The sequence below is a fragment of the Helicoverpa armigera genome, chromosome 18 (assembly GCF_030705265.1).
Source record: "Helicoverpa armigera isolate CAAS_96S chromosome 18, ASM3070526v1, whole genome shotgun sequence".
NCBI classification, from domain to species: domain Eukaryota; kingdom Metazoa; phylum Arthropoda; class Insecta; order Lepidoptera; family Noctuidae; genus Helicoverpa; species Helicoverpa armigera.
This window is the reverse complement of record NC_087137.1, coordinates 6,680,021-6,695,975: the sequence shown is the minus strand read 5'-3', so window position 1 is coordinate 6,695,975 and position 15,955 is coordinate 6,680,021. Positions and strand designations below refer to the sequence as shown.

General features: G+C 35.2%; 1 protein-coding gene across 9 annotated transcripts in view; it reads left to right on the top strand.

Annotated features, from left to right (window-relative positions):
- Positions 1 to 15,955, top strand: part of Pde11 (Phosphodiesterase 11) — a 184,437-nt gene that overhangs the window by 52,727 nt on the left and 115,755 nt on the right. For 3 of the 9 annotated variants that reach the window (XM_021334470.3, XM_021334467.3, XM_021334462.3), the window contains exon 1: positions 14,536 to 14,942. The exons of 2 other annotated variants lie outside the window; for them this stretch is intronic. Coding sequence is in view for 1 of the 7 variants with exons in the window: in XM_021334468.3 (XP_021190143.1) it covers positions 13,518 to 13,559 (42 nt within the window). In the remaining 6 variants the exon portion in view is untranslated. Of the gene's footprint in view, positions 1 to 13,517; positions 13,560 to 14,534; positions 14,943 to 15,955 lie in introns of those variants that run through there. 4 more of the 9 variants (XM_021334468.3, XM_021334464.3, XM_021334472.3 and 1 more) reach the window with 4 other exon arrangements.

Here is a 15,955-nt window from a genome sequence, read left to right as displayed (position 1 = left end):
TAAAGAGCTAGCTTAAGATATGACAGCTTCAATAACTAAAAGTCGTTATTTTTCTTTTGTAATAAATCCTTCATCACGACTTTTAAAATAAAACCTTTCTTGAGCTCATATGTAGTAAAACTTTAAACGTAGTAAAACGAGATGTACCCGTAGTAAAAAACTGGTTAAGTCCGAGTTGGCGTTATAAGCTGTAGGTTCTGAAATATTCTTTCTCATCTCTCTTTCCACGTTATTGATAGGTAACTTATGCATAGAACATTAGCAGATTTTTATTATAAGTTTTATATGTAGCCTGTAATCTTTAAATAGACCGCACCGTGTACCGAAAATTTTCATTTACATTCTGATTTCTGAGATGAGATCCACCTATTTTTTATTGGTGAATAATGGAACCCAGAAAAAACATTATCTCCTTTTGTATTATTTTAAAGGCCTGCGAGAATGAAGCTTTAAAACGTATAGTTAACTTTATGCCAACGTATTTATGAATTTATGAAAATGGTAGCGTAAAAACACGTATGTTCGTTGTTTTGTGGTCAATAAAAGCGAATATTAAGTCTACGTTATTATAGTTATCATCTGACAAGGTTATATATATAACATATTTTGAAGCTATGGCAGGCTTTTATTGTGTTTATAACTGATCTGCTCATAGTTAAGTAGCACTTAATGCGATATTGTAATCGTGTTTTATGGATTACTCAACACCATTAGCTGAACCAATATTCAGATAGTGGCTAAATATAGTTTTATGTCAAAGATTATCTAATCCTTTAATTCTGAGTATTATTACGTCAGCAATATTTTTTTACCACGACTACTTATTACTGTTTGATTGTTACTATCATTTGTAGACTACTAGGGAGGTACAAGTTGATTGGTGGTAGATTTATCAGACTCTTAATTTTTATCAATTACCTGTGAAACTTTCTTTTGATGACCCCTCCCTCTCTGGGTTAGCAGCATGAGGGATCATGCAGCTTCCACATGCTGGTTCCAGACTCTTACTGACTGAAAACCAATCCTGTTCCTTCTTAAACCCTCCCTCTAGCTGAGGTTGTACCAAATCCTTTAACAACTTCATAAACCATAATATCACCTCGTTCTTTCTAGGAAGCTAATAAAACTATCCCGTGGACATCGGCACGTACCGCTACTACTTTTCCTTTAATGTGACAGGCGGTGAGACTGTAGCTGAAGACTACAAAATGTCCCGCCAATATTACACCCCGACCGCGTTGAATTTAAAGCTAACGTTCTTCTTAGCTAGTTGTAATGTAAGTCAATTTTTATGTTCACAAGTCATGTGAATTTGTAGTTGAAATTCTTGGGAATGGGATTCGATTTTGAGTTCTTATTGCAATTTCTTTTATTTGTTATCGGCTGACAGCGAGATGAAATTATTGCATTATGCCCAGCAGAAAAAAACAGCTATACTTTCTAAAACTTAGCACTTTCAGGTAAGTTTCTGTTTAGTCTATCGTGAGGAAAATGAAGAAACATGTGTGTGTGTAACCTATTATTGCCTTGATAGGCACTGATTACTAATGTATATCCTCTGTATGTATACTCCTCTCCTTTTTTCTGCGTCATACTGAAGTATTTCGCGTTTATGCCGTTTTTACTGGCAGTACCCGCCACTGCAGCAAAGGACAATAAATTAATTCACTAAAACCTCCCACTTGCTCAGTGAAAATACTGGCCATTGTTGGCCAAAATTAAACCATAGATTATTATTACTAGCCATATAATGTTGGCTGAAAAATAAAATGGCCGTGTAAATGCGAAGTTTTGTGCAATATCGTATGATCAGAATTTGTTTTTCTATACAATTTAGTGATCTTATATGTTGTCTAAGATAGCTTTAAATTGTAATAGCAGCGACCAGTGACCTTTGTAAGGATTAAGTTTTATTTTGAACTATCTGTTCCCTGCGGTTTCACCTGTGTTGAAAATGAATCTGCATCCTCACCGCAATGACTCCTTTTGCAAAAGCTGTCTGCCAGTGAAAGTCTTTTCTCCGTCGGTCCAGTCGTTTCAGATATTAGCCGGACAAACAGATTGATATGCACTTATTAAAAAGAATTTTTTTTTGTTTTTTTCCTAAATAAAATAAATAAATTAAAACTTGAAAACAAGATAAAATAGATAATCAATTATACAGGTTGGCTTATTAGTCACAAATATTACTGCTAACATATAGGTAAAGCATGTTAGTTGCGTCCTTTATACTTATTGTATTTTGATGTAAACTATCAAAAAGCTAACCATTAATACCTCTCTAAACCAATTTTCACACTTTTGCTCGATGGTTACATGCACATACAAAAACATTAGCTTAAAAATACATGTATATTTTAATGTTTGACCTTTCGGTCTAGAATGTAAACGAATTTTTGGTTTTCAATTTTAAAATTCGACATTAAGTTTGATTTATTTGTTTCAACTTAAATTGTGGTAATTTACCGACGTGTTGCTAACTTTACTTATTACTTTATCGTTTTTTTAGCTTTTTAAATGTACATTTACATATATTTTTCATTTGTTCATATACACAACTTTTTTCTTGTCATTTATCATTTATTGAAAGAACTTATCCAGAAAAAAGTGCTTCTATAAATCCGGTGATTCAAGATTCATAAACTAAACTGAAGTTACCAAATAATTTGTGTAGATTTGTTATGAACGCTTTTCGTGGTTTCTACAAATTGCTCGTATCGACAAAACTATTTGAATTAGGCAACCCCATGCCTACAGTTTGTTTCTCTAAATAATGTGAGACGGTCACAAAATCAATTAATTTTGGAAAGTTTCTGAATAGCGGTCTCCGACTAATGTAGAATTTTCAACTTTGGTATTACAGCTATTTGAAACGGAATTACTTTCTCTGCAAAGAATAATGAGGTATCATTTATCTTATGTTAAATAAATATCAGAAATAATAAAGGAATAAACATTAATAATATTATATAAAACAGCAGTATCAGTATTTAACAGATTTTGTATCAGCAATTTTAAATATGCGAAATTAAATCAAGCGACAATTAAAATGAATTAGTATAGCTAATGAAATGTAGTTTGTAAGTTAATTAATGGTATACGTTAGCGGAAGTCCCGCTACAACAGAAAACCAAAATTAAGGAAAAAAGTTCTTTATTATCCATGTCTATGTGAGTTTTTGGACTTTAAAGTGTTAAATGTACGCCTAAAATAGACTGAATGAATATTTATGTCACATTAGAAAAAAAAATATCCATAGCAGCCTAAATGAATAAATTATTATCATTAAATATTTCAACAAGAAAAAAAAAATGAAAAAGAAACCTAGATAGATAAGCAGGTGTTCGTACTTGTTTCTGTCTTTTTGAGATTTTTCAATAGTTTTTAGATAGTTATTTTTATTTTCATTTATTCTTTAAACTTTGAGTGGCTTAAAAAAATAGAAAATGCAATCAATTGATATCACGCTAACGTTTCCTGATCTCAATATAAGTAAGTAGGTACCTACATATTGGAAATACGAGTCGGTACTTATAAAAGCTGTTATCAGATAAAACCATAAAATGTTATGACAATGCGTATGCTGGCATCGAAGTTGGATGGCTTACGGTATGTTATTGGCGGAAAACCAATTATGCCAAAACAGGTTCTGAAAATTTTAATTCAGTTTATTAAAGTTCGTGCCACACGTGGATTGAAACTTTTCCCCAAGACCTTGACCGTGGAGTTTGGAGGGAGCTTTGTTTCCATACACACATTTTGTATTGACTTGACTGTAGATGAAATCTGTTCTGTGGGAGGTAACAAGCAAGATTGCCTCTGATGGAACATTAAATCAACACATCAATAGGATCCTTCCTTTATATCCAAAAATCAAAATGCTGAAAAAAGTTACCTAGTCCATCTAATCCCTCTATTATGACTCTAACCTAAATGATCGTTACTGAAAGTTGTTTGAGTTTGAAAAAAAAATTTCGGGTGTTATTTACTTTATATAAGTACTAGACCTGTCAAAAACTTGTCGTATGGTTTCAGGTGTCATCATTTGCTCTGGTAGTTGTCACTCGTGTATGCGTGAGTCCGCTCATATGAACCTAGAGTTGCCGCGCGGAAAATACGCTAATGTAAAAGCGCCCTGAAATCTGCGTAGGTTGTAATATGAAGTCGTAGAACCGTGAACGTCATTTTAAATTCAAAAACAATCAAATCTAGACGGTACAACAAAGCATCTACAAATAAAAACGCGTCTAGACTGAAAACTTTTTCTTTACGAACTAAAAAAATAATAAAAGCATTCCAGAGTTCACATGTCCGTAAGAGAAAACCATAAAAGTGGATAGTTTTATGTTCTCGGTACAATATACAATTATAAGTTTTACTTTATTTAAAAAATCTTTATGGTAAACTTTAACGCTATTTTTATGATTCACTTTTATTTAACTTTCCAGTCAGTAAGTGAGGTAAGTCCGTCGCTTTTAATGATTTCTGTGAAGAAGTAGAAATTTTAATGAATTTGTTGCGTTGCCCAATAGTTCAGCTAAATGTTTTTGTTATCTACAATGTCAATGCCCTTAACAAACTTTTATAATCATTTAATAAATTACACCCAGAGCTACGCATCTTTCAACAAAACTTAGCTAATCACGGCAAATGAGTATAAAAATGTATTATTTGTTAAATTAGTGAGAGAGCAATGAACAATAACGAGCTTGCCATTCTCACTGGAGAAATTCAAATTACTTGCGAAGTTAGAAACTTATTGTTTTGTTGGCACGCTAATCATTCCCGTGGGTTTACACTGTGACTAAGGTCTTTGTGCTGTGAAATTATGTACCTCATAATGTGTGGTCACCTGCTGTGGATGGTTTAAAGGTTTTTGCTTTTTAAAGTGTTGATAAAGGGAGCAATCAATTACATTGGGATTTGTCCATTGAGTATATACTTACGTCGTAAAAATGTTCTTGATCTGGTTGGAAATGTACAGAAGTATGATTAAAAAAAAAAAACACAATATTTCATACAAATAAGACAGAAAATATAATCATTAAAAAATTAATCATTGTACGCAACTTTGAAATGTCATAAAAATATTCTTACACAATCTTAAAACCTGTACAATCTAGATATCAAACTCCGAAAATATAAAGATGGATAACAAAAGGGTTGTTCAAGCAACCGTCAAAATATCACCCAACATTGACATACGACAACATTCCGTTTGAAATCCCGTCGTACCAATATCGATAATAATGAGCAGCATATTTCCATAACGCGTTGACATTTCCATGTCATACAGGTGGAGAACTGACATTGATTTGACGACGGTTAGCCCAGTTCCGATGAGACCTACAATGTTATTCGATATCGAACGTAAATAGCTGGTTTTTCGCGACCTATATCGATGTGTTTGTTGATTATTTTTTGCTGTGTTAGGGGTTGAAGGACAGTTATTTTTTCTCGTGTTCATGATGGCTTGAAATTCAAATAGAGAAGTTCCTAAATTATACTGTGGTGTAGAAGTATGTAGTAAGTATGTGTGGTTAGGAGCCTTAGAGCCAATACATTACTCTATAAACTTGTTTCCCTATCAAACGTTTAATAGACACACAGACGGCAAGGCAAAAGGAATTTGCAAGAAAAGCGATAATTGATCAGTGAGCTGCATGTGTGTCCTTTCTAGTGATACCGATGCATATTTTCTATGCAATTTAAGTGTGGTTTGAGAGAAAACTTAGACCGTAGTTGTTATGAAACTACTGAGTTAGAAATTAAGTCGTCTTCAAAGGATTCAAGGATTTGTTTTGTTTTGACAGCTTACTTTATGAAGTGGGCTTAAATATTTCAAAAGTTGCTACTTATATATCGTTTCGAGTATGCTTCACTTGAGTTATTTAAACTCATATTATTTAATTTAATGGTTTGAAAATGGAAAATATCGTATTGCATAATGTTTTACTGAGCGTTATGTAAATGCCTACCCATACGGCTGATTATGTTCATTTACAAACCACTATAAACAGCGATTTATCGGTTTGACGCGTTTACGTTTCCACGTGTAACAGAAGTCTGTGACGAATTTCCTCCATCGATACCTTGCTATAACTTGTTATTGTATTACCTACAATACATTGTTATATTATATCGCAAACCGAATTATTTTATGGAATTTTACCGCTTCCCGCTTTGTTTTTGGTTCGCTAAAATGCATGACTTTCCGCGCGGTGCATAAGCAAACAAAGTCTCAACATGAAAGATATTCAGCTGCATCGAAATTTGGTACAATGTTGCCTATCATTCAAAGTAAGGCTGAATGATTTGTACGTTGATCTAGAAATTTAGATATCAAAACAAAAATAGAGCGCAGCACATATGAAAACCATTTAACCACGTAGTATTCCGCGAAACGGATAAGATTGCAAAGCTTGAAATATGTTTAGACAATGATACATTGGTATGAAAGCTGCATTACTTTACCGCGAATCAATGAAAAATGCTGAAATAATATTCTATGATTCATAATCTTTTTGTTATGAAATATGAAGATGAGCACGTGCAGACCTCGTGGCTCACAGGAGGGCAATGTTTGTGTTTGTTACGGCTTATTCCAGTGACGTGGTTAAATACCGACCGGCGACGCATCCAAACCAAACATACGTTTCTAGACTTTCATATTCGAATATAAATATCGTAACGTAAGGGCGTTTCTAAATGGCTGTTGAAATCTAAAGTTCAGAAGACCGGCATGATATCAGAAAAGACAATAAATTATGAAAAGGTTTTTCAAGTCGGTTCAGACTTTCATATCATTAGCATGATCAAAAAAAAACAGGACCCAAACTAACTCCTCAGCTTTGTAATAGTAGTGGCATGGTAGAAATACATCTTGGAGAAAGACCACCAACCAAGCACTGGTAGGCAAATGTGTCTATTTCCGTCGAAACATTTAACCCTGTCAGTACCCAAGTGGCAGCCAAAGCCATTATTGTAACCCTATCTCACGGATAGTGTATTCTGTTCCCATCCATAACTATGGTGGGTGGAATACAAAGGTACTGCGTGATTAATCTGTTCAGGGGTTAGGCTTACACATTGGTTTACGTAATTCAAGGCCTTTCTCAAAGATTGTATTAACTTTACTGTTTTTTTTTCGTTTCTCATTGAAATTGTGTTTTTTTCTTGACGCTGTATTTAATAAAGAGTACATTTTCAATAAAAATAAAGGCTATACGGCAGAAGATAAATAGTGAGTAGAGAAAATTCAATATTGCTGAAAAAGCAATCGCATAGACTAAGAAATGAATTAAAATAAAACAAAAACTGTAATCCTAGTTTAAGCTGGTTCACATCTCAGCATTGAATTCAATCTCTTTAAATGCAAAGCGAAAAAGAGCTTTTTATATCTTAATCATTTTAACTTAAAGAGATGAAGCATGTTTTATGAAGAACAAAAATCTAGTAGTTCTCAACCGTTATTGTTATTTTCCTAACCAAATTACTAGCCAACGTGCCATGTTAAAATATCTTAGTCACGTCGTGTTTTGTACGTTATGTTATATCTTTCCAATTACCCATTCTTACATTGTTCATTCAAAAAGTAAATCCATTTAAGTCGGTGTATTGTTGCTGTATTCCTTGAATATAAAACACCGGTTGCGTCCCCTTCGTGAACGAAGCTGTTTTGATGTAGAAATATATAGGTAGAGTTTATACGAATATATTGTGCATGGATTCATGAACAGATGTTCGTGTTTTGTAAGGGTTAGAGGTGTAAGGGAACTTTTTATATGCTCCACTGTTGTCAAGGGATTGTACATACAACAAAATAACAAACTACGTTGGACATACTCCTGTGAGTTCGAATATACGAGTGCACCAAACTGTTAGATTGGATCATCACAATATTTACATCGAGTTTTAGTATGAAAACTTTGCTAGCCGATTCGTTGGTATAGGTCGCCTCACGATTTACCTTTAATTACTCTCAACACAAATTGAGCTTTACTACCTAGAGTTTAGGATACGTTTTCGTGTACGTTCTAGGGTTCAGAGGCAACAGTGTTCGCGTATCAGTGTCAACGATCGTGCGACTACTCAGCTTTTACTTGTTGGGACACGATTTCATCGCAGTAGCGATATCGATCAGCTGTTTGTTTGCATTGCTACAGGGGTCGCCAACCCACAATCCCACATGCGTGGCGATGACACCATTCTGTATACGAACGGCAAGCCAAAAATACATTAGTGAATGAACGAATCCCGCCAATTCCGAGCAATCCTGAAGCTGCTGTGGAAAATTTCACATCCGGCGTGCGCCTGGAAACCTTCCGATGATGTTACGCAAAAATGGACTTTGTACGTGTAGATCAAGGGTTTAGATATCGTGGACATAGGTCGGGATAGCTTTTGTTCATATACGTTCATAGAAGCAAAATTGGATAAGCCAGGTGTTATAACAAAAGCTTCATATTCAATATGGAGAATCTAAGCACTGCCCGAAGCATGCAAACTTTTAAATTTTTACAAAGCTTTCTGTTTATTTCACTTCTCTAAATATTGCTTGCTGTGATGTAAAAGCTCGGTATATCTGAGTAATTTCAGTGTCGGCAGGACCGCAAATCCGGGTAATTTGCATGGAACCGTTCGCTTGTCATGATAAGGTGCTTAATCTTCAGCTCGGTCCTCGCAAGTTTCTCACTACTAAGGGTGTGCATATGACGTGTAATCTCTATCTATTTTTGGAACAATTCACGTAGCTTCAGTGTCAGACCTGACAGAATCACGTGAAATATTCTACAACGTGAAATTCGAGATGTCTGGCGCGCGGAAATTTATTTCGCGTTAATTCACACCCACGGGGTGACGTGTTATCCCTATAGATTGCGCTTTCACAGGAAATAGCTCAGCGAAGCTCGTTGATGTAGGTTAGGTATGAATAAAAACATTTCCATTATCCCTGTGAACCTCTTATTAACGTGCAAACATGCTCGAAATATACTCGAACATTGCAAAGTAAATATATGGGTATTTTTTCAAGGCATCCTGCAAATTATCATGCAAGAGCCTCTTGTTATGTAGCGATGGCTATCAGAATGTTCCCTTTTTATCAAGTTAGATAAGGAACTCATAACGTTTGTAATGTAATTGTAACTACAATGATAACGCCATAAAAGCTAGTCCAATTAGCCGAAGAATTTAAAGAGGAAACTTCGTAGCTGTAATATCCCACTGGCTAATTACAGTCTGTGTAGAAACTTCAGCAGTCAATCAAAACTGTCCTTTACTTTAAATAATGTAACTTGAGAAAATATCGCCGATAATTTATTAAAGTCCCCAAGTAAGACGCATGTCCTAGAACTCGGATAAATGACTCTAATTTATTAAAACGATATTATTTCCAAAGGCGTCTCTTTTCAAGATCCCTTTTGTAAAATGACTAGACTGGATAGTCGTTATTTATTTTGGACCCTTATTAAATGTTTTGTTGGGACTTTATTAAGGAATCTTTTTGAAAAGTGTCAAGTATTTTGGACTAACGAAGGCCTCTGATTTCAGCGGCTGTTCGAAGTCGAATATAAACCGGGAACGACTAATTTTATTTCTTAGAAGGCTTTTGTGGCATAGTTTTAGTTGTACCTACCTACACCTATATATTCGTGGCATACTGTAATTTATTTCAGATAAGAATCAGGAGCATACTTGGCTCTGTTCTGCGGGCGAATGATAAATGACGTAAGCACTGCCAACATCTAAAGAACCTGCGTTTGTTTCGCACTTGGCACAGCCATTGGCACTTCCACCACAATAAAATTTTATGAAAAAAAAAGTAAAATTTTACTTATATTTTCTTTGAGCATCGCATTGACCCAAATGTATAACCCGATAATACTGATTCCGGGACAGTTTCTTGCCAAAAACTGGCAAAACTTAAATATAGTGTTATTTCATTCAGTTTATGCGGTTTCCTGTATTACTGTTATACGTTGGGTACAATGTTCACGCATCCCTTTTGGGAAATCTGCAGATCTTTTTGGAGACATATGATATAGAAACATAATACCAAAAAAAATATAGGAGGCTATTCATAGATTCATCTCCTTGGATCTAGTGAGCATAAGTCCCGTCTTGATCCCTGATTCGGCCGAAGGGCGAAGGATTTCTCAGAAGCAGCTTCTGTTAGGAGCAATATGCTCAGTGTATTGGATCCTAATCCTATTATAGAGGATTAATATTACAAATAGCGACATGTGGGTGGAACATAGCTCTGTCTACCTATGTGAAGGGATACAGGCTTGACTTATAGGTTAAAAATAGTAGTATAGCAGCTGTTGTTTTTACTTTTAAAAGCAACAATCCTCCGCACAGAAAAAACGACACTTCAGAATGAGTTACAAAATGAAAAGGGTCTCGATTGGTTTCATTGTTTTTTTATCTGCGAAAAATAATAATAACAATCGGGACGGCATTGTCTAGTTTTAACCGTTTCTATTCTGCTGAAGAGATTCGTTGTACTGTGAAAACGATACGAAAAAAATATCTTTACAATGGTTTTCATATTCCATTTCTCTGAATCCTTTGTTGGTTGACTGAAGCTTTTGTAGTAATGCACAATCATTTTAAACGCTGAAAAGTATTTAATGTTTGTTAAACGGCCTTTTAACAAAACCTCCCTCTACAAGGTCATTAGAATTCATTGAATGAAGTATAAAATCGTTGGATCTTTTATTTGTACATAAAACCCCCTCTTGAGACTGCAGGATAGACAGAAAAGTGAAGGATCTCGTCTGTTTATGTTCTTGCATATATTTTCTTTTATTACAAATCGTCTATTCAGTAAGACAGTTAAACATAATAGGTACAGAGACAGACCTTATACTTATCTATGTAATTCTTATTTACATATTAAAACACCAAGATTTTAATGGTTTATTTACGATCGCGATTTCATTGTAATTTTAAAACCAAGAGCTTAACATATTTCTCTTAAAACAGTAACATATAAATCAAAATTTTACAAAAAGAAACAAAGATTTATTTATAACCAAGAGTAATCCAAAAAGTCTTTAATTTGAAAGGCAAGCTTTGATATGTGACGGATTAGCCACAATTTTCACATTGCTAAATCCGAATACAAATAATGTTACACAGAAAATACGGTTAGGAATAATTGTATGAATCACGTGTTTCGGATAAGGGATCAGACCGCTTAAATTCATCACACGGAGATCGAGTGTGTGGGTTGAGGACTGGACGTTTTCCTACATCGTGTATATGTATACCTATTTTATAGTTAGGTTTATCTTTAGTCATATATCTTGTTCCCAACCTTTCTGTGTTCATTTTATCGGATACAGTATCGTTTATAGTTTAAATTTTGTTTATAAAACATGGCATTTTATCATCTTCATCGTTTCCATCAATTCCATCTTTATTGTGATTTATTTCTGTTTCATATCTAAATCTCTGCGCTTGTTACAAATCTGCAGTATAATGTTAGTGACTATTTGTTTCAGACGAGAAAGTTGCGGTGTCCCAACTTACTTTAGTTGGACACAATTTTATTTATTTAACCCAAAATAACTGTCAGGACCAACTTTCCTATTAGAGTAACAAATTATTTTCATTGGACATTGATTGTTTTGGAAACCTACGTCTATTTTTGTTCATGACGACATTTATTGGGATTTAAGGACTCTTTTAAATGGGATGTTTTGTGACGGACCGCTGCGGGCGGCTGCGTTGCCGCAACGTTTCGTTTGTTTCCCTGCACACAGACGTTCACTTGTTTTTAAGCCAAACGAGTGGTGCAGCAAGAAATGACCAATTTGAAGGACCCTTAATTTGGCCTTTCCACATTATTATCTAATGTAGAAAGTTCTACCATCGTATCAGATTATTTTTATTTTTGAGTATAAAGAGTCAGATTCCGCGAATAATTACGTATTTATAAATAGAAAGAAAGAAAGCCGCCCAAAATTCCCTCGAATTCGTCAGGATCTTAAATTGACATGTTTTATTCAATTTTGAAAATGTAATCCTCTTACCTGTTACGCTGATTTACTCTTGAAATTAATTTCAATATCAAAGAAATGTCTTTCAAGTAACATAATTGATTAACGATGTAACTTTTACAATATTATTATACGAATACCTTTGAAACAGACAATTCTTCATTTTCTAGAATTGAAATATGAGATGTTTTTCTTGTTGTTTGTTCTACTTAGAAAATGATTACACAATTATTTACGGTGAGGATTATTTCTTCTACATCTTAGTACAATGTATAAAGTTAAAAATTGTTTAATTAAAAATATTTGAAAGAGAATTTTTCATTTGTACTTTCTAAATCCGAATAGATGGTAGCTACATCATACTTTTTTACTTCAACTTTCTTCTTATGAAGAAAAAGCCAATTACTTATGTATACTTGTGTTCATTTTCAACGCATCTGTCATCGATGTTCACCTGTCCTCTTATTAGTAGTTGGCAACCTTTAATAAACAAGTTACTAAATTCTGAAGAAATTGGACACAGTTATTTTTAGGCAGCTTCGTTTATGATAATATTTCCCTTTTTCGTCAAGCTGTTTTAAACTATTCATCATTATTGATAGAGTCATGGGTATCAGTATGAGTGGGTTCATTTTTCATTATTTTATTTCATACATTTTTTTTAAAAATTATCATATTTTTTATTTTTGCTGGATTTGCAAACTTTTATTTAGTATCTTAGTACTTTGCTGAAACAGCCAATCTCTTAGGCAACTACAAAATGAAGGTGTCTTAAGAATGCACGTGCCAGTGAGATGAATTCTGAGACGGATAAATCAATTTCCAGTCATTTTTTATCTGTAGCCGTGTCGAAACTGGCCGAAACACAAATAGAATTTCACGAAAGCTGAAATTGAATTTCTAAAGGCGACCGTTTCGAGAAAATACCTTCATACTTCGATTGTTTTGCAAGGTATTTTGGAAACAAGGTGACAAAATTGACAGTGACATGACTATCATTTATGAGAAATCATGTTACGAGATATTAAATCAAGCGATCGTGTCAAATCTTTGGAAAAGTACAGTCAAAAGGAGAAAATTACAATTCCCTTTTTGAAATGTAAGTGTTATTTTTAACAAAGACGAAGAAAATTGCACTAACTATTTTCGCAGGCAGTTTACTGGATATTTTTAATGGGTAAATGCTATCTATAGTCCTAGCGTCTGTCTCAACAGAAATAAAATAAAGATCACAATAGAACCTAAGATTGGCATCACATACGTTGACCCCACTCCCTTTAAGTTCAAGATAGAAGCCATATTTGAAGGCTGTAGTGGAAAAGTTTCACGAATTTAGAAATCACATGTCATGTCACGTCAACTATTATAATACAACTTTGGACTATTGTTCGAACAATTCAAAGTGCACAGACAAAGCAACAAAGAAAAAGTTGTAAATAAAGCCTGAATCCGAAAGAAATTTCCCAAAAAATGATATGATTTTTAAAGGTGTCCTTTCTTTGATTTCAGGTAATTTCCGTACATGCGACCAAACCGATGGATTCTATTTTCGTAAGTATTTTTTCTGATTATAAATCTTATTGCATTTTGACCATCATGCAACACATGACTAACAACAATCATGCGCAGTACATCGTTATTGTTAATGAAAGGTTTGTATTTGTTTACTTTATAGCGTCGGCCCCAGAATGTTTCCTTTCAATGAATGGTCTCATAACAAATAATAAAGTTACACAATACCTTTAAATCGTTATCATGATGTTATCATTCTTATCAGAGTTGTGGTAATTATTACGCAGTTAACCTAGTGTCCGGACAACGTTGAATAAATAATTTGGAAATGTTTGATAGCATTTTGGGTGATGTTTATCTTGTTAAGTATCTAATTGTCACACTAGGATACTTTAACAGGGGCGTGTTTGTCCGAGTCGTCGAATAGATTAAACTCTTGCGTATCGTTGTATGCAGCAGCATCTCCGGACTTCATTCATTAGCGGGCGTGCTCGTCTCTATCGCGTCTGCTGCTGATAACTGTCTCTGTACAACACGCAGCTCACGTACCTAGTCATATGTTAAAGAGTAAGTGCGTGGTGCGTCTCGTCAATCGCTATTCGACCTCTCTGTTTATTGTCCGTGTTTTCCTGCTCCGTTTGTGTACAATGTTCCGTTGCGCACGGTGCGATTATATTCAAGTTTTCTGCTAAATGATCGCGATTCAGTCGTCAGTGAAAACCTGTTTTAGCCATACCTGTCGCTATATCTTTGTGTCAGTCAGATTAGTCACCCGCTAATGACTTTTCCTCGCGTTAATATTATTATGATTTCTATTCGATATTAGTGGTCCAGTGTCGAACACACAGAAGCAGGAAAACGTGGTATGTTTAAATGTGCAGTTGCAGAGTAATGTTGTGTTTTTATGCTGTTTATCAGTTTTGTATTGAGTGTGTGCGGGCGTGCGAGTAGTGCGACTGTGTGTGTGTGCGGCACGTCGGTGTGGGTGTTCCTGTGCGGCGCGAGGCGCGGCGGACGGCGGAGCGCGGTCGGTCGGCGGCGCCAGTTCACTTGCGAGCGCCACGGGGCTGCCGCGCTCTCCACGCGTAGAGCCCTAGTTCGCGATCCCAATAACTTTGTGCACTGGAAACTTTTCAAAGCGATTCCGGACGGTTCCGATAGTCGCGGATCACTTTCGTTTCGAATTTCGAGTCGCGTCGTAAAGTAATACGTGCGAGCGATCATTGTTGCGTGTTTATACGAGTCGGTCGGTCTATTTTTGAATATTCTCTAAACGCTTGACGGCGAAGTTTTCGAAACGCAGCCCGCCGGAGCCGGGTTAACGTCCGCTGTGTATGCAGCACGCCTGCATCACGTCTCTTGTGTTTTTATTGATGGATTTTTGTTGTTAACCTCCACAGTTGTATCCGACAAACGTTATCTGTAAGTATGACCCCGGTTGATTTACGATAATAGCTTGGCTGTGTTTTAATTCAAAATTGTACGAATATGTAGAAAAAGAGCAAACGTGTTAATTTAATTGTTAGTTTGATATTGAATCGTGGCTGTTAATTACCCAATACCGTGTAAAATTTTGTTTGTAAAAAAAAAACAATCTGCATTCATATCGAGGCGCATACATGTGGTGTGCGAGTAGGCACAAGTATGTGTGCACACAAGCATACACATCAGTCCATAGTGTCGGCGTTCACTACGTGCATTTTAGCACAAACATAATAAAGCATTTATTACGTGAACCTTTATGCATTATTGCATACAGTGCTTGCCTTCTAAGTACTGAGTGAAGGGTTCCTTGAGTGCCTTCCAACTGGACTCGTGTTAAACACTAAGACCGAATGTAACGAGTTTGATTCCACTTCTAGTTCACTCACGCTTCCCCTCTATCACAAATGATACATGATTCATAGTTGTTTGGTCAAGCGAGACTTGACACTGGACGTTTATCTTTTTAACACACTCCTTCGACAGCGTTTTGTTTTTATAGTAAGCAAGAATTCGTGTTATGTTAACTTAGTTAATCATTTGCCTCGTCGATATTTGAATTAGTAAATAGTAGGTACATATATTATGCTAATGTTTGACTGTTTTAATAAACACGATAAGTTACTTTATCAAAACAAAGTGGAAACTTGTCCCTTATTATGATAAATCTTAAATTGCCAATCAGCATGTTAGTTAGTTTTGAAGGTTCTAAAATTTACTTATGGCGAGGTCTGGTCCTCTTTAAACAGGGCTGACATTTGGTCCATGTGGCGTGGTAGATAGCACACGTAATGGCATGAAGTTATGCGGGCTTGCCAATTTGTTCTCAAGTCTGTGGTTTAAAGCAGTTCCTTGAATAGGTACTAAAGGTAGGTAGGTACGAAGGTGCCTTAGGAAAGATCCAAACAACATTTTTGTTAGGGCTTAAAGCATTTTGTGTGACAGTTGTAAAC